General features: G+C 40.2%; 1 protein-coding gene and 1 long non-coding RNA gene across 2 annotated transcripts; one reads left to right on the top strand and one right to left on the bottom strand.

The window, feature by feature from the left end:
* The first annotated feature begins 1,372 nt into the window (after positions 1-1,372).
* Positions 1,373-21,858, top strand: LOC110874906. The gene is made up of 7 exons (XR_002556323.2): positions 1,373-1,492; positions 18,650-18,915; positions 18,979-19,036; positions 19,220-19,518; positions 19,940-20,134; positions 20,239-20,301; positions 21,526-21,858. It is a non-coding gene; the product is annotated as an uncharacterized LOC110874906 (long non-coding RNA).
* LOC110879468 (protein MIZU-KUSSEI 1) lies at positions 2,030-3,024 on the bottom strand. The gene has a single exon (XM_022127932.2). The coding sequence runs from the start codon at positions 2,921-2,923 to the stop codon at positions 2,222-2,224; it is 702 nt and encodes a 233-aa protein (XP_021983624.1). The 5' UTR covers positions 2,924-3,024; the 3' UTR covers positions 2,030-2,221.
* Positions 21,859-26,542: the final 4,684 nt, after the last annotated feature.

Raw genomic sequence — 26,542 nt, 5'->3', positions numbered from 1 at the left:
TTTTTTTTAATAACCTGCCAACCCAAGCGGTGCACCCACGCCCCGCCATACCCCACAGACACGTCACTAGGGGGTGGGGGGGGGGGGGCTCAAACTCCACGTGTCAACTCATGCCCCCAACCCAAGCCCCACCATACCCCACGGTTTAATAGATTCACAACATAAATCCAACTCATCAACCCTTTTGATTCGTAGATGAATGAGACAAATGGATTGTGTTATGGGATACACGGATTTTAGTGTATTCTAGTTAGGCTTGATGAACAGCAATAGGTCATTAGTCGTGTATGTGTTGAACCTTGCAACCAACCAACCCAATTCCCAATGGTTGAAAAGGGGAGGTCTTGTATTTAAGTCCCACAGACGACGACAAGGTTTAAAAGTAATTTGCCTTTCAAAAAAAGATGCTAGAAAGTTGAAGCGTGGTGGGTTTTATGAATTCCAATCCTCACATATAATGGGGCCTATTTGGGCCAATAATGAAAGATTAAAAGTTTCGACAGCAGATTCATCGCAAGTGGTACTAGTTCAAGGCCTTTTTCTCTCTCTCTCTCTGATTTATTGGGCAAAAATTAAAATCATAGATTGTTTTCTTGGTTCTTTCTATTTGTTCTTTTTTTTAATGGCAAATTTCTTACTTCGTGTGAGACTTAACCCACTACCTCACACTTAAGTGTATTAAAAAGCTTTCTCTTACCACTGGACCACCAACCCATTTGGGCCTCTTTGTAATATTGTTGGAAATATACAATTCCACAATTCAAACATGTCATATATTTTGAGTCTAATCCGTTTATTGTTATGTGTGGTTTTATTATTAGATTAAAATGGATCTGGTCTGCTTGTGTTGCTAATGATTTGGGCTTTGAAGACTTAGTTTGGCATGTAGCAGATTGCTTGCAGCTCAGCCCAAGTGTCGGATAAAAGGCCCAAGGTTTTAAAACCTGAAGTGTAAAAAAATGAAAACAAAAACTATGTAAAATGACCATTTTACCCCTGAGCTAACTGAGTTATTCTAACCGGGGTTAGTTTTTTTGGACTGAAATGCACGTTTCCAATATGTCAGCGAGAAAAATGATGCAATTTTGAAAATTGGTCTGAAATGGCAAAAGTGAACAAATTACGGGGACGAAGATGAAAGTTAACTCATTTTAAAATAATATTCAACTTCTTTTTTCTTTCTTTTAATCCTATACATATTTTTATATCAGTTACAAACCTACCATATCCTTCAATTTTTAATTCTTATGTTAAACCGGATGAAACATATATAACTTTTTTTTGGAAGGACCACCCACTCAAAGGATCATTATAAGAGGATAGAAATTTGAACATGCATTATAACATCACCACTAGCATAATAGCATTCATGATTTTGATGTTGGCTAGATATCGCCATTGCTATTGGTGACCTCTAGAATTCCAATTAATTCATTGAAAATGTTGTTGCATGGAGAGATCGCTAATGCTACCGGTGATAAATCCTTGAGATGTAAGTCCAGTTTCTTAAACCCTTGTGGTGATTCTTTTTGTGGGTAGATAACCCCATTATCCGTTAATTTCATAACAACAAAACAAACACCATCATAAATATAAGATATAAGTAGTTTTGATGATTAAATAGATAATATATGAACATGAGTAATTAGTAAAAATTGATATAAAGTTAAATGTGAAATTTATGATATTAGTTTAGAGTATAACATTCTCCTTGTGAGCATTGACCGGTTTGACTTAGTTATAGGTCAAAACTGAAGCTAGAATCAATGTTTAATTTGTTGTTTTTAATAATTAATCAAAAAATGAAACCTTTAAAAAATTCCAAACACGTTACTTTTTCCAAAAGTATGTATGATTTTTGAGTTCTTGGTGGATTATGTGTAGATTGGCACATCCGCCTTTGAGGGAAGTTGATCCATTAGTCGGCACGCGAATAACATCATTAGCGTGCTGACTGTGGAAGCAAAGATGAACGCTATTGATATACACGAAACAAAAGACAATATATCGTGATGTCATTTCTTAAATGTTATATACAAACGACTCGTGTTATAGATAATTACAACTTAACAAAACTATATATGTTGAAAATCACAACCATCTATAAACATTTTTAATATCGATAAGACTATAATGTAAATAAGTTGTTACAAAATTTGATAACTTTTTACCATATATACTTATAAATCGTTACTTTTTCTTCCATTTTTCTGTTTTTTTTTTAGTGTACCCTTACAAAGAAAATACTCAATTCCTGGCCATTTTCAGCCCCTTCAGGATTGATCATATGAAAGGCTTCAGAATCCTTGCTTCCTGCCACTCTTTCAAACCTTGCTCTCATGTAAGTCAACTCGCCGTCTACCGACGAATCCTTTTCCGACAACCCCGGAAGAACCCCGGCCCCCATCGATACACCCCGTAACGATTGCATAACATGAAGCTCATCATCTGTCATATGTTTCCTCCTTATCGAATACCCGTATTTCCTCCCGTTACAATATACTGCCCACACAAACTCCTCCAACACCTTCTTTTTGTGACTTTTCGTCTCGCTTTCTAGCGACAAACGGACTATATCCGACGCCATTTCTTTCTGGAACACACTCGAGCTCATTGGAAGCTCGATTACAAAAACTGGGAGGCGGTGTGGATCCTCTTGGATGGCTAAACTCACTCGTCCTCTTCGACATCCAAATAGGGTACCCGTGGTAGCATGATCGGTTAGTAGTGGTTTTCGAGGCCGTCCTAACAATGCCACCATCTTGCAACCGGAGGTTAACATGGGAAGAAGCTTAAACACGCGAAATATCCCTCCGCTACCGCCACTCTTGGACCGCTTTTCGCTACGGGTGGTGTGTTGTAGTAGTGATAGTATGGCTGGGTTTTCCATTTGGTGAAATGGGCTAGAGTAAACTGAAGGCATTATGTTACAAGAATACACATTTTGAACAAGAGGTATGCTTGGAAATATATAGATGAAAAGAAGTTGGTCCTAAAGAATCTTTTTTTTTTTCAAAGAGGGGACTGGTGCTACCATAATTAATAACCAACCATATCATTGCATTGTTAGATCTGATCTAATATAAGAAACTAGGTCGGTAAAACGAGACGTGTGAGTCGGGTTAAACATGATACGTTTAACACGACTAGTAGACCTAAACACGACTTGTTGAACTATATGTGTAATCTTTTTTTAACAGTAACACGGACATGTTTTATAAGCGAGTTACATAACACGACACGTTTAACATGATTAAAGGTAACTATGTTAGGGGTCATGTCATAAATTTTCAAAGCCAACCATATACGACATGAAAACACAGTTATACAACATAAAATTAGATGAGTTGACATGAAATTATTTAAGCTGAACCCGACCTAAATTATCAATCATCTTACGTAATACAACTTAATTTGAAGTGAGTAGACATCTTGACCTGTGTTTTTTGGAATTTATCTGAGTATGAGTGGTCATAAAAATTAAAAAGTTTATGAGGTAATTCTTGAATGTTAATGACGGAGGATTTAAATTAACTTTGAGACTGATGTGACCAAGTTTAAAGTTTTGATAAAGAAATAAAGTAGGACCAAACGTAAGAAAGAGATAAGGGTGGTTTGGACCACATATGAAAGGAAAATACTGGCCCTGGTTTTTATGGAAATGGGGCATGTGACGATGGTTATTAGATATAAAGGGTTCATTAATCACTATTCAATATGAAAATGATTTGAGAATATATTTAATTAAATATTGATAGGTATCTGAAGAGGTATGGTCCCAATTCCCTGCCTACATGGCAGGGACCACACCACTTTTTGTGCACACAAGGCATCCATGTCACCAAGACCTTCTAGAAGCTTCCAGAAGACGTCTAGGCGGTCCATAGCTGGCATCAAAGATGCTTCGTCCAACATAAAGGACAACACGTGTCACCATTGAGAGAAGGCCACATAGGCCTGCGACAATCCAGGGAGCAAGTCTGACGCAACCAGTACGAGGTATCCAGCGTAAGCGAATAGAAGGACGCCACGTGTACCACTACACCCTTCGCGACAGAGCAGACCAAGAGGATATTCCCCTTGGTCGGACAGCTGGCGCACACCCACAGCTGGCACAGCTGCTTCCTCCTTCTTCACCATCCGGCTATAAATAGGACCCTTCATCATTCAGGTTAAGGATCTTGGCTCTCTTTACTCACTCTATACACACACTGTTTTATTCATCTCAGAGCAGTACTTATTCTCACGCCGGAGCCTGGTTAAGAGGGAAAACCCCCTTTTCCCCTCTTAACGAGACTAACGGTGTTTACTGTTTTGCAGATCTCAGGCCTTTGATACGAGCAAGAGAAGAGGTTGAACCCCATAAGTGAAACGACCCTCTTGGTTATCCTCTGTGTTAACCATTGTTTCAACATTGGCGCCATCCGCTTTTTTGCAAGACCACTCTCACCTCTTTTTCTCTTTTAGAAAACACTCGTGAAAATGGCAGACCATAATCATTCACACCCAGCTGACGGAGAAATCTCTTCTTTTGAACTCGTTTCGGACACGGCACACGTCCAACGAGGTCAAAGGAACGAGACCATCCAAGAAGGTCAGCTGAACAACGAGTTTCCATCCATTTTTGGAAGTGCGTCCAGGGCTGCTAGCCAAACCACAACTGGACCCATTTTCCAAACACCAACAAGAACCGTTACACAAAACACAAATGGAGCTACGTTCCAAACTCCGACGGGGACCTTGCACCACGTGCCTCCCCCGATGCCAAGTTTAAGCCATGGAGCAGGCCCTTCTGCTCCATCGGAACCAACACAGCTCAATTACTCTGCACTCTTAGGGCTACCAGAAGGAAAAACTCTAGCCTCCTGGTACGCCGAACAAATGGCGTCCATAAACTTAGTTTACACGCAACTTAGCGCACAGCAAGCTCTGCTCCAAGCACAGGCCAACCAAACAACATTTGCAACTCCGCAGCCAAGGTCTCTGAGCACACACACGGCTCAGCAGACCAACGCATGGAACTTACGTCCAGAAAGAGGGCCAGTGCAGAATATAAGAAGACCCAGTGTGCAAGACACGCGCGACACTTATGCTGAAACAGAGAGTAATTTCGTGCAAAACTCCACCCTGCACCGAAAACCAATCCAGACCCGTTTGGGCGCACGTAACATGAACACAGAATGGGAAGAGGAGGAAGACGACCCAACGTACAAGGCAGAATCCACAGTGTTCAGCAGACTTCCTCCAGAACACGAGGAATACAAACCAACCAAGCGCGCGGGGTACAACCCCAAAGCAGAGCACGATTACACTTTGAGCTATCGTCCTAAGGACATGGCAGAAAATTCAAAATTCATTCCAGAAATCGCGTGCGCAGCCATCGATAAAACAAAGTTACCCCACAACGTAGGTAAATACAACGGGCTGACGGACCCAGACGATCACCTCCAGGTGTTCAAAGGCGCAGGAGCAACAGGTGGTTGGAACCTACCAACATGGTGTCACTTGTTCGCTCAAACTTTCGTTGGTGCGGCACGCATCTGGTTCGACAATTTACCAGCTGGAAGAATCAAATCATGGGTCGACTTCCGAGAAAAATTCTTAGCACACTTTTCTCAACAGCGAAGACACGCCAGAGACCCAGGTGATTGTTTGAACATATACAGAAAAGACTACGAAAGCGTAGAGGATTTTATTACGAGGTACAACAAAGAATGTTTGGAAATCGGAGACATACCGGAAAAGATGATGCGCGCACACTTCATGCGAGCAGTCAAATGCGACGATCTGGTTAAAAGAATCAAAGGGCGCGACGGAGGACCCAAAGACTGGGAAACCTTCATTGAAGCGGCCAAGACCATTGCGCAGACAGATAGGCAACTGACCGGTGACGATCACCGTCAGCGCGCACACAACCATCACGATCGAAACAACAGAAGGGGTAGAAATCAACCCTGGAGGGCTTCTGGGAACAGAGAAAGAAGCCCCCCGCGGGACGACGCACGCCATACGATCAATCAGATAGCCCATCGAAAAGAAGTAAAGCGCGAAAACAGAGAAAAGCAGTGGACTCCACTAACCAAAACACCTTCTGAAGTCTTAGCTACAGAGAACCATCAATTCAAACCACCCTTGCAGATGCGCAACAAAAGGGGTCAGGACCCAAATCTCTTCTGTGAATTCCACAAAGATACGGGCCACTTGACCGACGATTGCTTTAGCTTAAAGCAAGAAATTGAAAGAGCTCTAAGAGACGGAAAGCTCGGTCACTTAGTCAAAGGAGGCAAGCGCGATTACCGCCAGATACAACGAAGAGATGAAGGTCCAGACAACAAGAAGCTCAGAAAGCTAGAAACTCATATGGTGCAAGGAGGACCACGGCGACCAAGAAAAAACTATAACAAACGCGCGCAGGATGATTCATGGCGCGAGAAGCAAGTAGTGTTCCCAATTGTCAGGGGGGGTCCAAGAGAAAAGCGGCCAATAGTCATTCCAGGGGTAATCGGCCACTACCAAACAGATTACATCTTTATTGATCCCGGAAGCACCGCAGACATCATATATGAACAGTGCTTCAACCAATTCGACCAAGAGGATAAGGCGCGCCTGGAACCAGTTGACTACCCATTAACTGGATTCTGCAACGAGGCCGTCTTTCCCCTAGGACAAATATCTTTCCCAGTATTACTTTCTGATGGGAGAAATTCAAGAACTGAAGAAGTCACATTCATGGTGCTACCGGCACATTCACGACACGACATCCTCTTAGGACGAGAATCCCAAGGAGATTTCAGTATGATCTGTTCCGCACCACATTCTGCCATAGGCTTTCCAACCGAAACAGGCATTGCATTGATATATGCAAGCAAGGAAGTGCTAGCAACAGACGAAATCAGGCCGGCAAAAGCAAGCAAGCCCGCACCGCGCAGAGAGGCAGAAAAATGGGTATTGAATAGTGCATACCCAGAACAAACGGTCACTCTGGGACCCGCAATGTCTGACCTAACGCGTGCGGCGCTAAAGAAATTGCTGCATGACAACATGGACGTGTTCGCCTGGACACCGGCCGATATGGTTGGTGTTCCATGGCATATAGCGGAACACCGGTTAAACGTCTCAGAAGATGCGAATCCAGTAGTGCATGCCAAACGACACCTGGGGGACATCAAACATGATGCAATGAAAGAACAAGTGTTAGAACTGCTAAACGCAGGAATCATCAGGGAAGTCCGGTACCAAACGTGGGTGGCAAGCCCAGTTATGGTAAAGAAACCGAATGGTAGTTGGCGAATGTGCGTCGACTACAAGGATCTGAACAAAGCATGCCCCCGTGACTGCTATGCGTTGCCAGACATAGACGAGAAAATAGATTCTTTGGCAACGTTTCAGTGGAAATGTTTTCTGGATTGCTACAAGGGATACCACCAGGTCCAGATGGCTGTTCAAGACGAGGATAAAACCGCATTCCGCACGCCAACGGGGCTATACTGCTACACCAAGATGCCGTTCGGCTTAAAGAATGCAGGTGCTACGTATCAACGGTTGATGAATGAAACATTTAGTGACGCCATCGGTAAATACATCGAGGTATACATGGACGATCTGGTAATCATGAGCAGGGAGGAGAGCACGATGCTGGTAAATATTCAGAAAACCTTCAACACGCTGCGCAGCGTGAGCATCAAACTAAATCCAGCAAAGTGCTCATTTGGAATGGAGGAAGGAAAGTTTCTGGGCTTCATAGTCACCAAAGATGGTTTTAAGGTGAACCCAGAAAAGGTCCAGGCCATAGAGAGGATGCCTTCACCAGCAAGCATCAAAGATATGCAAAAGCTCGCAGGACGATTGGCAGCCCTCAATCGATTCCTAGCAAACCACGCGGCAAAATCCTTCCCATTCATCAAGACCTTGCGAAACTGCATGAAGAAAACCCAATTCCAATGGACTCCGGAAGCAGAAAATGCGTTCCGCGAGATGAAAGACTGTCTCATCAAGCTGCCAACTCTAACCGCACCGAACAAAGGAGAACCTTTGGTTTTGTACCTCTCAGCTTCCGACAGGGCCGTCGGTGCCGTATTGCTAGTTGATCGACAAGGTGTCCAAACACCTGTGTATTATGTGTCCAGAACCCTAACCGACCCAGAAACAAGATACGCAATCATGGAAAAGCTTGTCCTTGCACTGATTCACGCGTCAAGAAGGCTACGCCGATATTTCGCCAATCACGTCATCCACGTGTTAACAAATTACAATATTGGGAATATCCTAGCAAGGCCGGAAATATCAGGAAGGTTGGCCAAATGGGCGATAGAGCTAGGGGGACACAACGTAGTCTTCAGACCACGACCGTCGATAAAAGGCCAAGTTTTGGCAGACTTCATGACGGAAGTCCCCGATGACAAAGACAGAGAGTGTAAGGCGATGGAGAAAGCGGAGAAAAAACAAACCGAAGAACCATGGATGCTGTATACTGACGGCGCGTCCAACGAAGATGGGGCAGGCGCGGGGCTACGGCTAGTGAGCCCTGACAAAAACGAGTTTACTTACGCCATACGTCTAGACTTCAAGAGCACAAATAACGAGGCAGAGTATGAAGCCTTTCTGGCCGGCCTGCGCTTAGCAATCAAAATGGGAGTCCGACATATTGAGGCACATGTGGACTCCATGCTAGTGGCAGGCCAAATCAACGGTCAATACGAAGCCAAGGGCGACATAATGGCACTCTATCTCAACCAAGCAAATACGTTGCTGCAAACTTTCTATTCTTACAAGGTGCACCACATAAACCGCAGCGAAAACAAGCCGGCAGACGCCTTAAGCAAGCTAGCATCAACAAGTTTTCAGCACCTAGCCAAAGACGTACGCATAGAAGTTTTAAGCAACCCGTCTGTTCCACTCCGAGAAGTCAGCGTCATCCAAACAGGAACCACGTCATGGATGACACCCATCATCATATACTTACAGTCCGGGATACTCCCAGAAAATAAAGCCGAGGCGCGGAAAATCCAGTATAAATCAGAACATTATCAAATGGCGGACGGGATATTGTACCGAAAGTCATATCTCGGCCCCCTGCTGAGATGTGTTGACGCCGACGACGCAAATTATCTGATCCGGGAAGTACATGAGGGCATCTGCGGCATTCACGCAGGGCCGCGCATGGTAGTGGCTAAAGTAATGAACGCCGGTTACTACTGGCCCGGAATGCACCTCGATGCCGTGAAAGAATTAAGGAAATGCAGCGGCTGCCAACGGCATGCACCAAAAACCATGCGTCCAAAAAACGAGTTGGTGCCAGTAACAACCGCATGGCCCTTTCAGCAATGGGGCATAGACATGGTGAGCCCCTTCCCAGAAGCACCGGGGGCAGTCAAGTTCATCATCGTCGCGGTCGATTACTTCACCAAGTGGGTAGAAGCAAAAGCACTTGCGTCAACCACATCGGCAGTCGTTAAACGATTTATCTGGGAACAAATCATATGCCGTTTCGGCCTTCCACTCCGGATCATCACCGACAATGGTACAAATTTTGCAGCAGATGATCTCGAACGATGGTTCAAGGAACTAAACATTGAACACACCTTCTCGTCGGTCGCACATCCGCAAGGGAATGGTCAAGTTGAAGCAGTCAATAAGAGCATCGTTGATGGCATCAAAGCAAGACTCGGTGAAAAAAGACGAGGATGGGTCGACGAGCTACCAAGCATCTTATGGGCCCATAGAACAATGCCCAAGACAAGCAATGGAGAAACACCGTTCAGCTTGGTCTATGGGTCCGAGGCTGTGATTCCAGCAGAAATCGGGCTTCCATCTCCGAGAATGCTCTCCATGAATCTGATCAATAACGAAGAAGAAAGGAGGATCGACCTGGACCTCCTAGAAGAACGGAGAGAGATGGCAGCAATCAACGAAGCCAAATACAAGACAAAGCTTGAAAAATATTACAACTCCCGAGTCCGCATCTGCACCTTCAACCCAGGCGATTATGTCTTAAGGGACAATGAAGCGTCCAACGCAGAAAAACCGGGAAAACTGGCTCCCAAATGGGAAGGCCCATACATCATCGATGAGGTCCTCGGCAAGGGAGCATACAAGCTACGCACCATGAACGACAAAGAGGTTCCACGAACCTGGAATGCCCAACAGTTACGAAAATGCTACATATAAACATGTAATCGTATAGGGCGAATCGCCAACACATTTACCTAATACAAGAAGTGTTTGGCTATATTTACTTCATGCAAATTTTTTGTCACAACTGCATTTATCACTTTGGGCGTACACGAAAACATCAATGGCTCGACCATAGGAAACGTTGTAGACCTCCAAGGCTCGTCACAGCCAAGTGCACAGTCGGGTCGAAAACACAACCAAAGCCTACAAAACGCCAAAAAACATAACTTCGTGCCCACATAAACACGAAAACATCGATAGCAAGGCAACTAAACATTGTAATGCTCCCAAGGCTGTAATCCCAGCCGAGCTCACACAATAACCTGCAACTCGATCACTTCGTATATCACATGCAAGCGCGCATACTTAAACGACAGAATAAAAACGTTGTAGTAACACAACATCACCTGTCAGCGCCATCATTCATTCGTGACACCTAATCAAAGTAATTAAAACATGTACATATTATGACGATTTCAAAATTTGCATAAACATAATCAAAGTAGCAAACATTCGTCAAAGTACATAACACCGCAGGTACGAAATATCAAATTGTGTCAAAAAACAATCATTACAAACCCATCCAGGGCCATACACGGCACGCAGGCCGGAAGCAACCTATCAAGTATGGCTGGAGCCAGCACCTCCAGCAGCACCTCCACCTTCTTCTCCTAAGGCCTTTTTCAACAAAGCCACCCCATTCGCCTTATTAGCCAACTTACCAGCGGCTCGAACGACAGCAAAATCAAGCATCGAAAATTCTCGACGCTTAGCAGCATAAGCACCCTCGCAATCCTCTTTAAACAACTCAAAGTGGTAATCCTTCTCATTGTTTACAGCGGCACACCTGCCTTCAGCATACCCATTCTTGCGGCCACTATTATAGCCTGCCCCACCCAACTCAAACATGTAGCGGGCAAGCTCAGGAGAATTCAAGATACGATCAGCAAGCTGCATGAAAAACAAGGTCGAATAAGATAGCAGAAATAACTACACAAAAGTAGAAATAAAGGAAGACAGAAATAGAAAATGCAAAGAACATTACCAATGGAACACCGCGGGATAGCAGCCACCTACTATCAGCTGAAGCTTCCTCAGCAAGGAGCTCGGACGCACGGCACTCAGCCGTCTTCCCATCAAGGAGACGCTGAGCAGCCTCACATTCCGAAGCCTTCTCTTGCACAAGAAGCTCCAGCTTATCTATCCGCGCAACATACTCCTTCTCCTTCTTCTCCGCAGCAAGACGCGCTTGATGAGCCTCTTCCGCAAGAGCCGTCTTCTCACCAGACAGCCGCACAATAGCATCACGCTGCGACTGCATCTCCGTATTCGTACGAGCACATGCGGATTCCCAATCCTTTTGTTTTTGCTCATTCAACTGTTTTTGCTCTTCGAGTTTCCGCTCAGCCTCAGTAACCCGCCATTGCAGACCCTTCTGCTCTGCGTTAAATTTTTCCTTCTCTTCAGCAAATGCCTTCTTGGCCTCCTCAAACGCCATAGTTTCTTCTCCCATAGATCGCCATTCGCGAAGAATCTCCTGAGAAGTGGCAAAGAAGTTAACCCCAGCCGTAACATGATCATCTATAAGGGCAAAGCGGCTGCGGTTTTTCTGAAACATCCTCTCGGCAGGAGGAAGGGATAAAGAGAAGAACTCCTGACAATTCTGTAAATCATTCATGCGGGAACCCTGAGTAAGGCTCCAACGAGGAATATGAGGCATATCATCACAAGCCGGATTACCCCACGAATCATCAGGAACACGTTCAAAGTACGAGTCCCGCACGGCACCAGAAGTAGCTCCACCCCCACCAGGCGGACGCTTCGTGTAAACGGTTTGTTGCGGAGTAGTCTCACTAGACTCCATCTCCACTTCAATACCTTTACCCTTGTCGGCTCCAGCAATATCACCTCCGGCACCGCGGCTACCACCAGCATCACCACCAACATCACCTCCAGCAGCGTCACCCCCCTCAAACATACCCTCAAAAAACCCTTCACCACCCTTAACAGAGGCATCAGCATCATCTTGAGGGGGAGTCAAGCCAACAGTCCTCGACGGAGGAGAAGTAGGTGGAGTAATCTGAGAAATATCCACCGGCCGTGGTTTCTTGCCAGTCTTGGTTGCTGCCATAAAATTACAATTAGTAAAAAAGACCAAAGGAAAGATGACAGAAACATACACGGAAACTAAGTTACCAGGGCGGGAAGCAGAGGCATCAAATATCTCCTCCAACAAATTCCCTCGACCCCCACTAAACACACCCAAATCAACCTCAGATTCAGAAGGGGCTGGGGGGCATCCTTTTGAAGCTTGGCCCTCTTGGCCACAAGAAGGGCAGCAGCTTGTTCATCAAGATGACGCTTATGATCATCAAGAGCCTTCTTCTTCATATGCTCAGATAAAGTGGCTTTATCATCAGGATCTGACCCTTGACGCACCTCCCCAGGGCCTAGGCCAGACAACGTATCAGACACTACCACATAATCTAGATAAGGAAGAGTAGAAGGTTGCTTACGAGAAGATCCAGCAGCTCCGCCCTCCTTCTTCTCTTCCCTTCTTACAGATTTCTCCGTCCTTGCCCTCTTCCTCGTCTCCAACTGGGCAGACGGATCAACAGATGCCTCCGCATCGTCATCATCCTCAGCAAACCCATGTACCGGCTCAGCAACACCACCAGGCGCGGTACCTGCACGCGCGGAATGAGATATTAGATCTTCAACATCCCGGTCAGAACTTCCACTAGAAAGGATAACGACTTCCTCTCGACCAGAGTCGACCAAGTCGTCCTCATCATCCTCACCAAGAACTTCATGGGCGTATCCACTCAAACTAGCATCGGTAGGATGCAGAAAACGGTCATGTATTTGCTCCAACCACGTTGGATTCCCATCAGCCTGGATAGCTTCAACCATGGCACCCGCTGATTTCGGGTCCAAGGCATTCAACAAACTATAACCAACTGCAAAGTGGAAACAAAAATAAGGACACATAATAAGCATAAAGGGAAATAATCAAATGATGAGACATGAAAGAACAATACATTTGCCCTTATGGCTATACGCAGGCTGACCCAGCGGATGTTTGGGAACCCACAACAAACTCATCCCTGCACCAACCAAAGCCATCTCATCCAGTTGAGAAATAGCCGTCGGCTTCGCAGTTATCTTCTTAAACCAGTCTTGATCACCATAGTTGGGAGGAACATCCACCCTGGGGACCCCTTGTCCCACCTGCTTATACGACATATCCGTCGGAATCACACCACGACGAATGTAAAAAAAACTTTTGTTTCCAATCATGAATGCCCTTTATCGGCACCGAACACACCTGAGCAACTCCCATCCTAGCCTGGAAAGAGTAGAACCCACTGGAATACGAAACACTATAGATAGTGTTGAACATCTCAAACGTAGGCTCAACACGGTACGACCTGCAGACAAACTCGAAATGAGTAATCCGAGGGAGCCCAATCGCATTTATCTGAGAAATGTGAAGCCCATAACCCCTCAAAACATCAGCAGTGAACTTCGTAATCGGCAACCTAAAATTGCCTTCCCGGAAATAAGCAGCATACAGCGTGATAAAACCCCGAGGGGCGTCCAATGCTGTGGATCCAGAAGGAGGATAACGAGCCCCCCACTCAGGACGAAAATTATGTCCCCTCACAAGCATCTGGAATTCATCCTCCTTCCAGTTAATCACAGCCTGGTCAGGACCAGGAGGCGCTCTACTCCTATTTTTCCTTTTCTTTTGAGTAGGATTCTTATCAGCCATGATAAAAATCAAGAAGAAGACGACTTGAAAAGGTGAAAGATAGAACAAAGGGGAAGAAGATAGAGAGAAATCACACTTAGAATTCGAAAGTGGGAAAAGAAAGAGATAACCGCCCCATATTTATACCCATCGCATTTAATGCGATGGGTAGGGGACCGTCAGGAAACAGAAAAAGCGCCCAATAGATGACTGACACGTCACAGGAGAGAGAAGACGTCGGCTCGTTTTTCGGGAAGCATGGGCAACAGGGTCTGCTGATGTGACAGAAAGTCACTGCAAAAGCAACTGTTCACCTCCGAAAAGACAGAGACGTCAGACGGTCACACCAAACGCTTCCCCATAACCACCAAACTTCCAACAGAAGAAAGCACAAGAAAGCCAAAACCCATGCGGCATGCGTCCATTTGGCTCACTTTTTTCAAAGGGCCAAAACCCATGCGGCATGCGTCCATTTGGCTCACTTTCTTCAAAGGCCAAAACCCATGCGGCATGCGTCCATTTGGCTCACTTTTTTCAAAGGGCCAAAACCCATGCGGCATGCGTCCATTTGGCTCACTTTTTTCAAAGGGCCAAAACCCATGCGGCATGCGTCCATTTGGCTCACTTTTTTCAAAGGGCCAAAACCCATGCGGCATGCGTCCATTGGCTCACTTTTTTCAAAGGGCCAAAACCCATGCGGCATGCGTCCATTTGGCTCACTTTTTTCAAGGGCCAAAACCCATGCGGCATGCGTCCATTTGGCTCACTTTTTTCAAAGGGCCAAAACCCATGCGGCATGCGTCCATTTGGCTCACTTTTTTCAAAGGCCAAAACCCATGCGGCATGCGTCCATTTGGCTCACTTTTTTCAAAGGCCAAAACCCATGCGGCATGCGTCCACTTGGCTCACTTTATATTCACCAACTCCAACGCGATGCATAGAAACCACAACTCTCATAAGTCCAGAATCCCTCCTAGACGATCAACTCAACTAGAAGGCACACTGGACTGGGGGGACTTGAAGAGGTATGGTCCCAATTCCCTGCCTACATGGCAGGGACCACACCACTTTTTGTGCACACAAGGCATCCATGTCACCAAGACCTTCTAGAAGCTTCCAGAAGACGTCTAGGCGGTCCATAGCTGGCATCAAAGATGCTTCGTCCAACATAAAGGACAACACGTGTCACCATTGAGAGAAGGCCACATAGGCCTGCGACAATCCAGGGAGCAAGTCTGACGCAACCAGTACGAGGTATCCAGCGTAAGCGAATAGAAGGACGCCACGTGTACCACTACACCCTTCGCGACAGAGCAGACCAAGAGGATATTCCCCTTGGTCGGACAGCTGGCGCACACCCACAGCTGGCACAGCTGCTTCCTCCTTCTTCACCATCCGGCTATAAATAGGACCCTTCATCATTCAGGTTAAGGATCTTGGCTCTCTTTACTCACTCTATACACACACTGTTTTATTCATCTCAGAGCAGTACTTATTCTCACGCCGGAGCCTGGTTAAGAGGGAAAACCCCCTTTTCCCCTCTTAACGAGACTAACGGTGTTTACTGTTTTGCAGATCTCAGGCCTTTGATACAAGCAAGAGAAGAGGTTGAACCCCATAAGTGAAACGACCCTCTTGGTTATCCTTTGTGTTAACCATTGTTTCAACAGTATCTATAAAATTATTTGTTGTGGATATAAATGTATTCACAAGTTACATATGAGGGGAAAGTTCAAATGAAAATCATTAGTTAATGCGAAAACTCGAAAACTAACTAAAAAAGCCAAAAAAACATACCAATTTTTTTTTTTTTTTTTTTTTTTTGCAAATTTTCGCTACTTTTAGTATATAAAAAAATTAAAAAAAAAATTGTAGTGCACATGTGTAATACTACACATGTCACATCATGTGTAGTATTACACATGTGTAATACAAATTTGTTTTTTTTTTTTTTGAAAAAAAAATTTATATAAAAAAACCTACGATTTTTTATAAAAAAAATTGAAAAAAAAAATTTTGGTGTGTTTTTTAGGCTTTTTTTAGTTAGTTTTCGAGTTTTCACGATAAAAGTGGTTTTCATTTAAACCATCCCCTAAACAAGTTACGTATGATTTTTATATCGATAAAAAAGAACCAAATATGTTATTGTTTGATTTAGAGTCGTAAAGCAACCGAATGAATACAAATTGAGTTTATTCTTTATTTGAACAAAAGAATAAAGACACGTGTTTGAAGACATAAATGTATCCATGTTCGTTTGTGTCTACTTCTTTAAGATGGTAAACAAATATATACAAATAAATGTAAACAAACACCAACAAACATTAAATATTTCTTATAAAAATGATTCATTTTGAAAAACACATAACATGCTTGCTCACTTATATTTTAATTATATACAAACACTTTAATAAAATAATATATACGTTGCATCTACATAACATAACTGAAAAAGACTTCCTACCATGGCCGACTTAACTTGTTTAGTGGGTATGTAAACTCACCTACAAAATGATTATCAATGCATTCCTTCTTTTAATTTCTATTTCTATACTATAAAGAATTAATGTGGGGTAATAGTGTCAGTTAGTTGCCTCACACTTCCTCATTGATCCGTATATATTACGATTTTACCCCTTAGTTTAAAATTACGAACATGTCCTCTGTTTAAAGTTACAATTTTGTCACTGGTTAAAAATTAGAGTATTGCCATCGCTTTAGTTTTTGACAAATTACAATGTTACCCTAGCCAAAAATTACAATTTTGCCCCTAGTTAAAAATTACAATATTGTCATCGTTTTAGTTTTTTTTTAAAGGTATGTGGAGGAATAGTGCCAGGCAACCGACACTCCACCATTGGCTCGGGTATTATACGATTTAACCCCCAATTAAAAAAAATGCCCCTGTTCAAAGTTAGAATTTGCCCCTGGCTAAAAATTATAGTATTGCCATCGCTTTAGCTTTTAACAAATTACGATTTTACTGCAGCCAAAAATTACAGTTTTGACCCTAGTTCAAAATTACAGTATTGCTAGCGTTTTTTTTAAACAAAACTATAAAGTGTTTTGTTTTAATTGGTTGACTAGATTTAATTTTTTATTCGTGTCAAGCAGCCGCCTAACACTCGCTCATCAGTCTTGACAAATTACAGTTTTGTCCCGAGATCAAAATGACGGTCTTGCCATCGTTTTAGTTTTTTTTTTCTAGTAAATCTATGATAGTTTTTGTTTTAATTGGTTAAGAAATATTCGGCCTACCGTCCCGCAACGCGGGCGAGGCATCAACTAGTTATAGAACATAAGCGTAGTTATCTATAGGTATAATATTTCCAACATACAAGTCATACTCATGTTGATACGTTTAACAAGTTCAGTTAAATATGTGGTGTTCAGATTGACATACTTAACCCATTTAATTAAACAAGACAACCCTGTCAACCCGTTTAAAATAAGATTATACATAAAAAATGTATTTTAAGTGAACCGCTTATTACAACCAACAATCCATAATGCCAGATTTAACCCGTTTACAACTTGATCAAAATCCATTTACAACTTCTCAATATGTTCGACTTGTTTACATAAATTGTGATACGATTTAAAGTGTGTTTGAATTAAAGTTGATGTATTTGACCAATATATATATATATATATATATATAGAGAGAGAGAGAAAGGTTAACATACTTCACGGCTTATCATACTTCACATAGGAGACAATGGTAACCGTTGGATCAAGGGTATAATCACGCATGGAACATATAATCACGCATGGAACATATAATCACGCATGGGACCACATAATCACGCATGGGACCACATAATCACGCATGGGATCCAAAATCACGCACGTTATTTTGGTCAAAAAAAATAATTACGCATGTTATATATTTCGTGAAGTACGTTAATGTACGTTAAGGCGTGAAGTACATTATACTTTCTCTCTCTCTCTCTCTATATATATATATATATATATATATATAAGGGAAGGTTCTATGCAGAACACTAAATATTGCGAGAACACACAGAACAAAATGAATCACTCATTTTTTCAATCCTAAAAACCTACAAAGTAAATGAAAATGTTATAAATGTAAGATTTATTGTTTCTCACACTAGAATTTAAAACAAAATATGAAAAATCTTCAGTTTTTCAATAACCTATACACATGTAGGTTATGTGTAGGCTAAATTACCTACATGTATGTAGACTATGTGTAGAGAAAAATATATGATTTTCTTATGTATATATAATACATATATGAATGTAAGAAACATAAAATTTAAGAAATATGAACCTTAAATCCCAAAATTTAGTGATTTAGAGTTGTTCTTTTTGTTCTCGCAATAATTAGTATTCTGTAATGATCCTTATCCTATATATATATATATATATATATATATATATATATATATATACTACTTTATAATACATATAGGAAGGACTTCTTAAAGTCCATAAAAATTCCCTTCAAACACCTCTAAAGCATGGTTTACAACCCTCTAAAGCACAAAATAATTTACACTTCCAATTATGCCCCTCCAAAACTTTTAGCTTTTACCCGGATCCATCATCAGCCGTTCATTTCCTTTATGTCTTCACACGGATCGCGATCTGACGGCTGATGTATTTTTCACTCGGATCCACCTTTTCCCTTCATTCTCTCTCATCTCTCTCACAACTCACATCTTACCACTCTCTCTCTCTCTCTGGCGATTCCAGATCCAGATCTGGATCTAGGGTTTCTCTGCTCTCTTTGGCGATTCCAGACACAGTTATGCTGCTAGAAAGCTCCGCCATCTTCACGGCCGTCGTGGTCCAGCAGCGCCGCACAAATCGACGCATTGCCGTACATCGACGACGAGTACGGCGACCACAAAGTCAAAGCGGAGGTTGACCGTTTAATCGAAGAAGAAATGCGTCGTAGTGCTAAACGACCGTCTGATTATCTTAAAGACCTCCCTCCTGTTGCCAAATTCAACTTTGAGGTAGTTTTGTTCTTGTCAAATTTCTAGGGTTTTGAATTTTGATACATGCTCTGTTTTTAATAGATCCACTGATACTCCGGCGACCGGTGTTGTTGCTCGCTTCGCCGTTAGGGCTCACCAGGTATGCACAAATTAGGGCAAATTTGTTTCGGTTTCATGATTTTTAGGTTTTAACTTGTATTTTGTAGTTGTTAAACGTTTGTTTTGGAAAATTTGTAAAAATTGTTGGATTGGAAGAACATAGTTTTCAGATGAGAACGAGTTTTTCGTGTGTTAACTTCTATTCTTAATTTTTGTTATTCAGGTAATAGTGATGAATTTCAGTTGAGAGATGATGGTGCACTTCATGATTTGCCTACAATTCTCTTGCTCTTCAAAGTTCCAGCTAAGTTTATATTTTGATTCAGAATTTGTCGCTTCTTTATTTTGTATTTAGGTTTACTAATTTGGTCATTATATTTTGTGTATGTGTTCTTGGAAGGAAATAAGATCTCTTATACTAATTTGGGTTTTTATTTTCTTAAGATAGCACTTTCATGGGGGAATTTAAGTTCAAAAGGCACTGAGACTTAATATGTTCTTGATGATGGAAATGTGAAAAAGGTACAAATCTTATTCCTTCTTTAGGTTGCCTTTGAAAGTATGAAAATATACCAAGCAATTAGTGATGTTCAGTCAAGTTGGTAAGGCAATGTAAGTTGTAATCTTAGCTATTGCAATCTGGAGTTCTATCAATAAACTAATTTTGATAAGCTACACATTTTTGTGGAACCATTCTTTGAAATGCAATTACATTAAACTTTTAAGGCTCTACATATAAATAACTTATAAGAGGGCTGGGCAACATGTAAATTTATGGACAGTTATGTATATGTTCTTTTAAATTGAAGGAAATCATGAAAAGAATTTTGTATTTGGGAAATACATTAAATCAAGGAACTGCTAGAGGTAAGAACATTGATATTGAATACTACATGAATAATACGTATCTAAATCGTTTTATAAATTATAACTGAATTTGCAGGTTCTGCAGTTGGTTTCAAGTTGGACAGCATATTGAAACTCACTGATACACGAGCTTCTAACAGCAAGATGACTTTAAAGTTTGAAACACTGCAGGCTGCTGTGATAGATATTGTAGTGGTTGCAATTCGTGAGTTGGGGTGTTCCAAGGGAAGCACTGAAGAAACAATGTTAGAGGCAACAAAAAATCGATGAGGTATTGACTTAAGTTTCTGTTAACTTAATTATAAAAGGATTTATTTACTTATTTTAATATTATTCAATATCTCAATATCTCATTGACCTTTTATGTTCTTTTAGAAGGCAAATAAAAACCCCATCATGATTCCCAAGATCCACCGGACCTCTTACACGTGTTAGCAGGTGGGATAGGTTTATTTGCTGCTAATTTACCTACGAATGGGTTTAGTTTTTATCTATAACGGGTCAAACGGATAAAGTTGGAAAAAAAGGTGAAAATAGAAATGTGTGAAAAGACTCTCAAACAGTTTTTTAAATGCACAAGTCCTATTGTGACTTAGCTTTTCATAGTATGTCTGTTATTGTGGGTTATTCTAAGTTAGCGGGAAAGGGCTGGGTTGAAAATTATTACAGTGGCTCATTATCTATTAAATAATTATTTCTGAAATCGGCCCCTTCAGAGCATTACCCACCTTTTAGTCAATCGGCTCGTTCTGACCCGGACCCGTCTTGACCCAGCATGCTACCCGCCTTGGTTTAAAAAAGCGCGGCTTAAGAGCGCTTAAGCGCAAAGCGCATCTAGGCGCAAACCCCATCGCCTTGTGTGACATAAGGCGCGCGATGTACAAGAAGCGCAGCTGAAGCGCGCTTTTCAGGGTGAAAATCGACCTAAGGCGCAGCTGAGGCGCACGCTTTTTGTACATGGGGTGTTTCTATGCTTCTGAGTGTTGTACAACAGGCTTTTTATGCAGTACGTTTATGTTTTTTTTTTCCATTTTAAAACATATATAAAGCTTAATTATAGCTAAACACTTATGGAATATATAAAATAAATTATATAATCACTTTGCACTTTGCGTACGAAAAGCTCACCGCTTTTGCGCTTCGCTTTTTAAAAATCGGTTTTAGACCTCATCGCTTTTGTGCGCTTCCCGCTTTTTTAAACCAAGCTACCCGCTCCACCCTTTTTGTTTGGTCTAATCTTGACTATGGTAACTGTGTGGTGGGTTTTACACGGTCACAATGTCAAACAGGTAAAAAATATATATAAAAAACAAAGACTAAAAACTAAAATGGTATGGTTTAAATAGGTTGAATTACATCTTAAATCATGTATTGTTATATCTGGAAGGTTTTGAATGAGAACTGGTATGCTTTACTTCTACCTCCAATTTTGACTCTTGCGTTGGACTAGGGATCAAATACTACAAATTTTAGTTTCATAAAGGAATCTAGATTATCTTGGTTAAAAATAGTAAGAAATTTGACCCAAAAAAGTCAAAGCATACATGACTTTTGGAACGTAGTTTAAACTTTTAAGTTTTAATCATTGCTGGAATGAGCCTCCTTCCAATATTGCATATATTTGGTTCTGTTTACTGACTTCTCTTAAGTCTTTGATTGCAGTTCACCAGAAAAGGCTTGATTCTCATAAAACCTGAAGGATTTGTTGTATGTTTGCATATCTTTAGCTTTCTCATGCACCAAGGCAAGACGGGAATTAGTCGTCTAATATTGATCGATAAGATTTAGATTTATTGTTGAATTTTAAAATATTAACATGTACAATATCAAATTTAAGTGCTTTCCACTACCCTCTTTTTTCACACTAGGTAATTTTAAGTGCTTCCCTATACCCTCTTTTTCACACTAGGTAAACCGTAGTTTGCATAATGTACCATTTGTGGTTTAGATGGCAATGCAGAGCTTTAAAGTAGAAATCAAAATGTCCAGTTTTAATATATTTGCATTTTTCCACCTTAAACACAAGAATAGCATGTATGTCTACTAAATCATGTACATCTTATCAGTTATTTGACATGTGTAAATCTTATGCCATCAATAGACTACACTAATAAGAATTAAAAGAATGTACCACGAAGACTTTAATTAATAAGAATTAAAACAATGTACCACGAAGACTTTAATTGGAATAAAAACATTTAACAAAGTAAACTTAATATTGAGATGAGAAAACCATCATAAACTATATGATGTATCATGAGATGATCGATAAACCAATACAAAAAGAGTATCGTATTGTAAATTGTCGTCGCCGTCGTATCGTGCGGGTTTCCTACTAGAATCACACAGTTTTATTTGTTTTCTCCTTTATTTGTTTTCTCCTGAAGCCGGTAACCAGCCATCGCACAATAACCACTAAACGCCATCAAGAAAGCACAAATCGATGCACACCGCTGATACTCCGCCGCCGAAGAAGGCCACAACCGACCCTCACGTTTTACTACACTGCCACCATCATCGTCGCACGCCTACATCCTCGTACATAGCCCTACACTCACCAACCTAAGTGATGTTTCCCGCCGCATCGCGCGGGTAAATGACTAGTATATATAGAAAGTATAATGTACAAAACGCCTTACGTACGTTAACGTACGCGACAAAATGACGCACTTACATATGAAAATCACGCACGTTATGAACTTTAAATACCTAATCACGCATGCAGGTTTTTTTGTACATAATCACGCATAGGGTATGTAATCACGCATAGGTATATGTAATCACGCACGTTTAAATAATCACGCAGGGGACTGATTAATCACGCATGGACTTGATCTGACGGTTATTATACTCGCGTACGTAAAGTATGATAAGGCTTTTTGTATGTTAACCTTTCTCTCTCTCTCTCTCTCTATATATATATATATACATACATATATATATATATATATATATATATATATAGAGAGAGAGAGAGTAGGGTTCCTACGGAAAGTGTGTTTTTCCTAGACAGTCTAGGAAGCTATCTTGTCCATCCGATTGGTGTGTTTAAGGATTGAGATTAAATCAATGACAATCTTGTAATAATTAACTATATTTAATAGATTGTTTTAAATGAGTAGGGGCAATTTCATCCTTATGTGTGTTTTAAACCAATCAAAAATAACCGTCAGAGATATCACATCTCCTTAATACACGCCAATTTCCCTCTCTCTCTTTCTCTCTCTAAACCCAAATTCGGAAACCCCCAAAATCATACCAAAAATACCTAAAATCATGGATGAAGATAAGAGATTTTCCTTGTTCCATATACGTAAGATCAAGCTTTCATTGTACTGCGTGTTTTACAAAGCGATTACGGGTGATTCTTGTTTGTAATTGACGGTATTTTGCTGGTTGCAGGGAAGAGATTCAAAAAGCAGGAAACTTTGGAAAGGATAGATAGCAACGGAACAGTTACCGGAAGCCGATCGAAAGCTGGGGCGAAATCTGCTGATGTAAAACACATTTGTATGAATCTGCTTGCAGTTAAAACACAGCTGTATGAATCTGAATTGCTGTTAAAACACAGCTGTATGAATCTGAATGATAAAACATATTTGTATGAATATGCTTGCTGTTAAAACACAGCTGTATGAATCTGAATGATAAAGCACATTTGTATGAATCTGCTTGCTGTTAAAACACAGTTGTATGAATCTGAATGCTAAAACACAACTGTATGAATCTGCTTGCTGTTAAAACACATTTGTATGAATCTGCTTGCTGTTAAAACACACCTGTATGAATCTGAATGCTAAAACACAACTATATGAATCTGCTTGCTGTTAAAACACATTTGTATGAATCTGCTTGCTGTTAAAACACACCTGTATGAACCTGAATGCTAAAACACAACTGTATGAATTTGCTTGCTGTTAAAACACAACTGTATGAATCTGAATGCTAAAACACAACTGTATGCATCTGCTTGCTGTTAAAACACAACTGTTTGAATCTGAATGCTAAAACACAATTGTATGAATCTGCTTGCTGTTAAAACACAGCTGTATGAATTTGAATGCTAAAACACAACTGTATGAATCTGAATAATAAAACACAGCTGTATGAATCTGCTTGCTGTTAAAAAACATCACCAAGAACAAACTGTTAAAACACAGTACAAAGAACATGCTGATAGATTCCAGCAAGAAAACGAAGGAATGATTGATATTACGTGAGATCAGAAATCGAAAACAAAAAATTCCGAAATTTATGTATAGTTAGTTATTGAAGATAATTTCCTAAAATAAAAATAGATTGTGAAAGTACATAAATGCCCTTTTAGATAAAATCCTTCAATGCCACATGTCGCGTTCTTATTGCTTCCTGGACTTTCTAGGAAAAACACACTTTCCACCCAACTCCTACTATATATATATATATATATATATATATATATATATATATATATATATATATATATAGGGCCAGGATCATTTTAGAACCATAAATATTTACAGAACTCGCAGAACTCCTAATAAACAATCTTTTTATTTATATATTTTTATGTTTAGGATAATTTTATCATTTATTATGTGTATTTTTACGATTACATGCATGTTAAGAGTAATTTTATCACTTTTTATATGTAATTTTATAATTACACATATGTAAACTAGTTTTTTTTACATATATGTAATTAGTTATGACACATATATATAATTTTGGCAATTAAACCTATGTAAACTACTTTTAACATGTATGTGTAACACCCCAAAAATATGCAATTTATGTGTTTTACTTTAAATTTATAAATATGAAAAATCAACTTAGATTAAAAGAATGTAATGTTAGTTTATAAGGAATGGGAGTTAGTATGTTAATAAAAAGTAATTAGAAGTAGAGAGGCTGAAATTGTAAATGATGAATTAGTTTTATTAAATAGAATTATAAAACATAAAACACACACTGAGTGTGTTCTCTGGAGATCGATCAAGAGGGGGAAACCCTAGTTTCTGCAAATTAGCAAAATTGAAAGGGAAATCAAGGCCAAATCACATGCATGAACTCGATTCTCTAACAATCTACGCTTGTCCTACAAAGTGGTAAGTCGAATTTTTGAAATTGATGAATTGTAGAATGAGGGTTTCGACCCAATCATGAATGTATGCGGAAATTTGTGTATTTGTGAGTTAGGAAAACACAATAGGATAAGAATTTTGTTAGAATTTGGTTTTTTGAATGATTTGAAGCATAAACCCACTTGAATTAGAGAGTTAAGGAAGAACATGAATGAAATTATATGCAAATTATTGTAATGGATAGTATGAGAATAGTCATTGATGAATTAGTGATAGTTAAAAACTGATTTGGAATGATTATTGTGGGAAATATTGGTTGATTTTAATGATCTAAGAATGAACTAGTAGAACCATGCTTTGAACACTTGTACCTTATGCTTCATTGATGTTATGCACACCAAGTGTTTGACAAAATGCCTCAATAAAGATGTTAGTCTTGTGAGTCATAAACTTTATCTGAAATGAATGTGTTTATGAAGTATGAGTAAATTGTATGATGTTTCATCAATTGGTGTGTGTAATTGAGTATGAGACATAAATTAAAAGAAGGAATGGTTATGTATAGGTGTTAAGGAAGAGAGTTCGAGTTAAGTGAAGCAACAAGGGAATCAGGACCGAGATACGCTACTTGTACAATTCATGATTTTATTATATTGTTGTGTCTAACATTAGATGTGTCGAATTGAATCGTGTATGAAAGTAGTATTTGTGTGGACCCTTTTATGAACGGGTCGAAGAATGAGAATGCAAGAATAGAAAGAATGGTATGAAGTTCCATTTGGAACATATTTGTGCGAAAGAATGAAACTATTTAGTAATTTTACAAGTTTGCGGATGTCATAATGGTTACAAGTCGGTAAGTTGAATTTTTGAGTTAAAGGAAAGAATTTTAGTGCTAATAAGTTTACTTTGTTGTGGCGATGTAGGTAAATCTCAAGTTTAGCTTTCAAGCTTCGCCCGATTCGAACACACTTCAAGGCCCGTCTCATGTTCCGCTACTTTTGTAAAGAAGACAATGTTTAATACTTTGGTTGCTTTGTCTATATCTAATAGTTAAAACTTGGTTCTTGTTATGTATTTTGAACTTAATGATTTTCGTATGTTTGTCAAAGTTGTTTGATGGTATTTATTATGTCCTTTAAAAAGTGTCGTGTTAAGTATATATTTTGAATGTGAAAAACAGGGGACCGCTCGTTTTATGAACGGGTCATGCCCAAATTTCGTTAGATAAAGTATGTCATTATTTAAATAATTAAAAAAAATTTGGGTGTTACAGTATGTAATAAAAGAAATACATATAATAGATGATAAAAAGATCCTAAATACAAAAACTTATATATAAAATGATTGTTAATTAGGAGTTCTGAAAGTTCTGTAGTTATTTAGAGTTCTGAAATGAACTCAACCCTATATATATAGATATATAGTGAAAGTGTAAAATACAATATCCCTTAACGTACAATACGTACGATATAGTGAAATCGCATGTTATAAAATATCGTGGATGAAATCGCATGTGATAATTTTGATAAAATCGCATGTTGGTTTTTTGTAACAATTTCGCATGTGGTAATTTTGATGAAATCGCATGTTAAAAAACCAACATGCGAAATTGT

This window comes from Helianthus annuus, chromosome 9, assembly GCF_002127325.2.
Source record: "Helianthus annuus cultivar XRQ/B chromosome 9, HanXRQr2.0-SUNRISE, whole genome shotgun sequence".
Taxonomy (NCBI): domain Eukaryota; kingdom Viridiplantae; phylum Streptophyta; class Magnoliopsida; order Asterales; family Asteraceae; genus Helianthus; species Helianthus annuus.
This window is presented reverse-complemented; position numbering and strand designations above follow the sequence as displayed.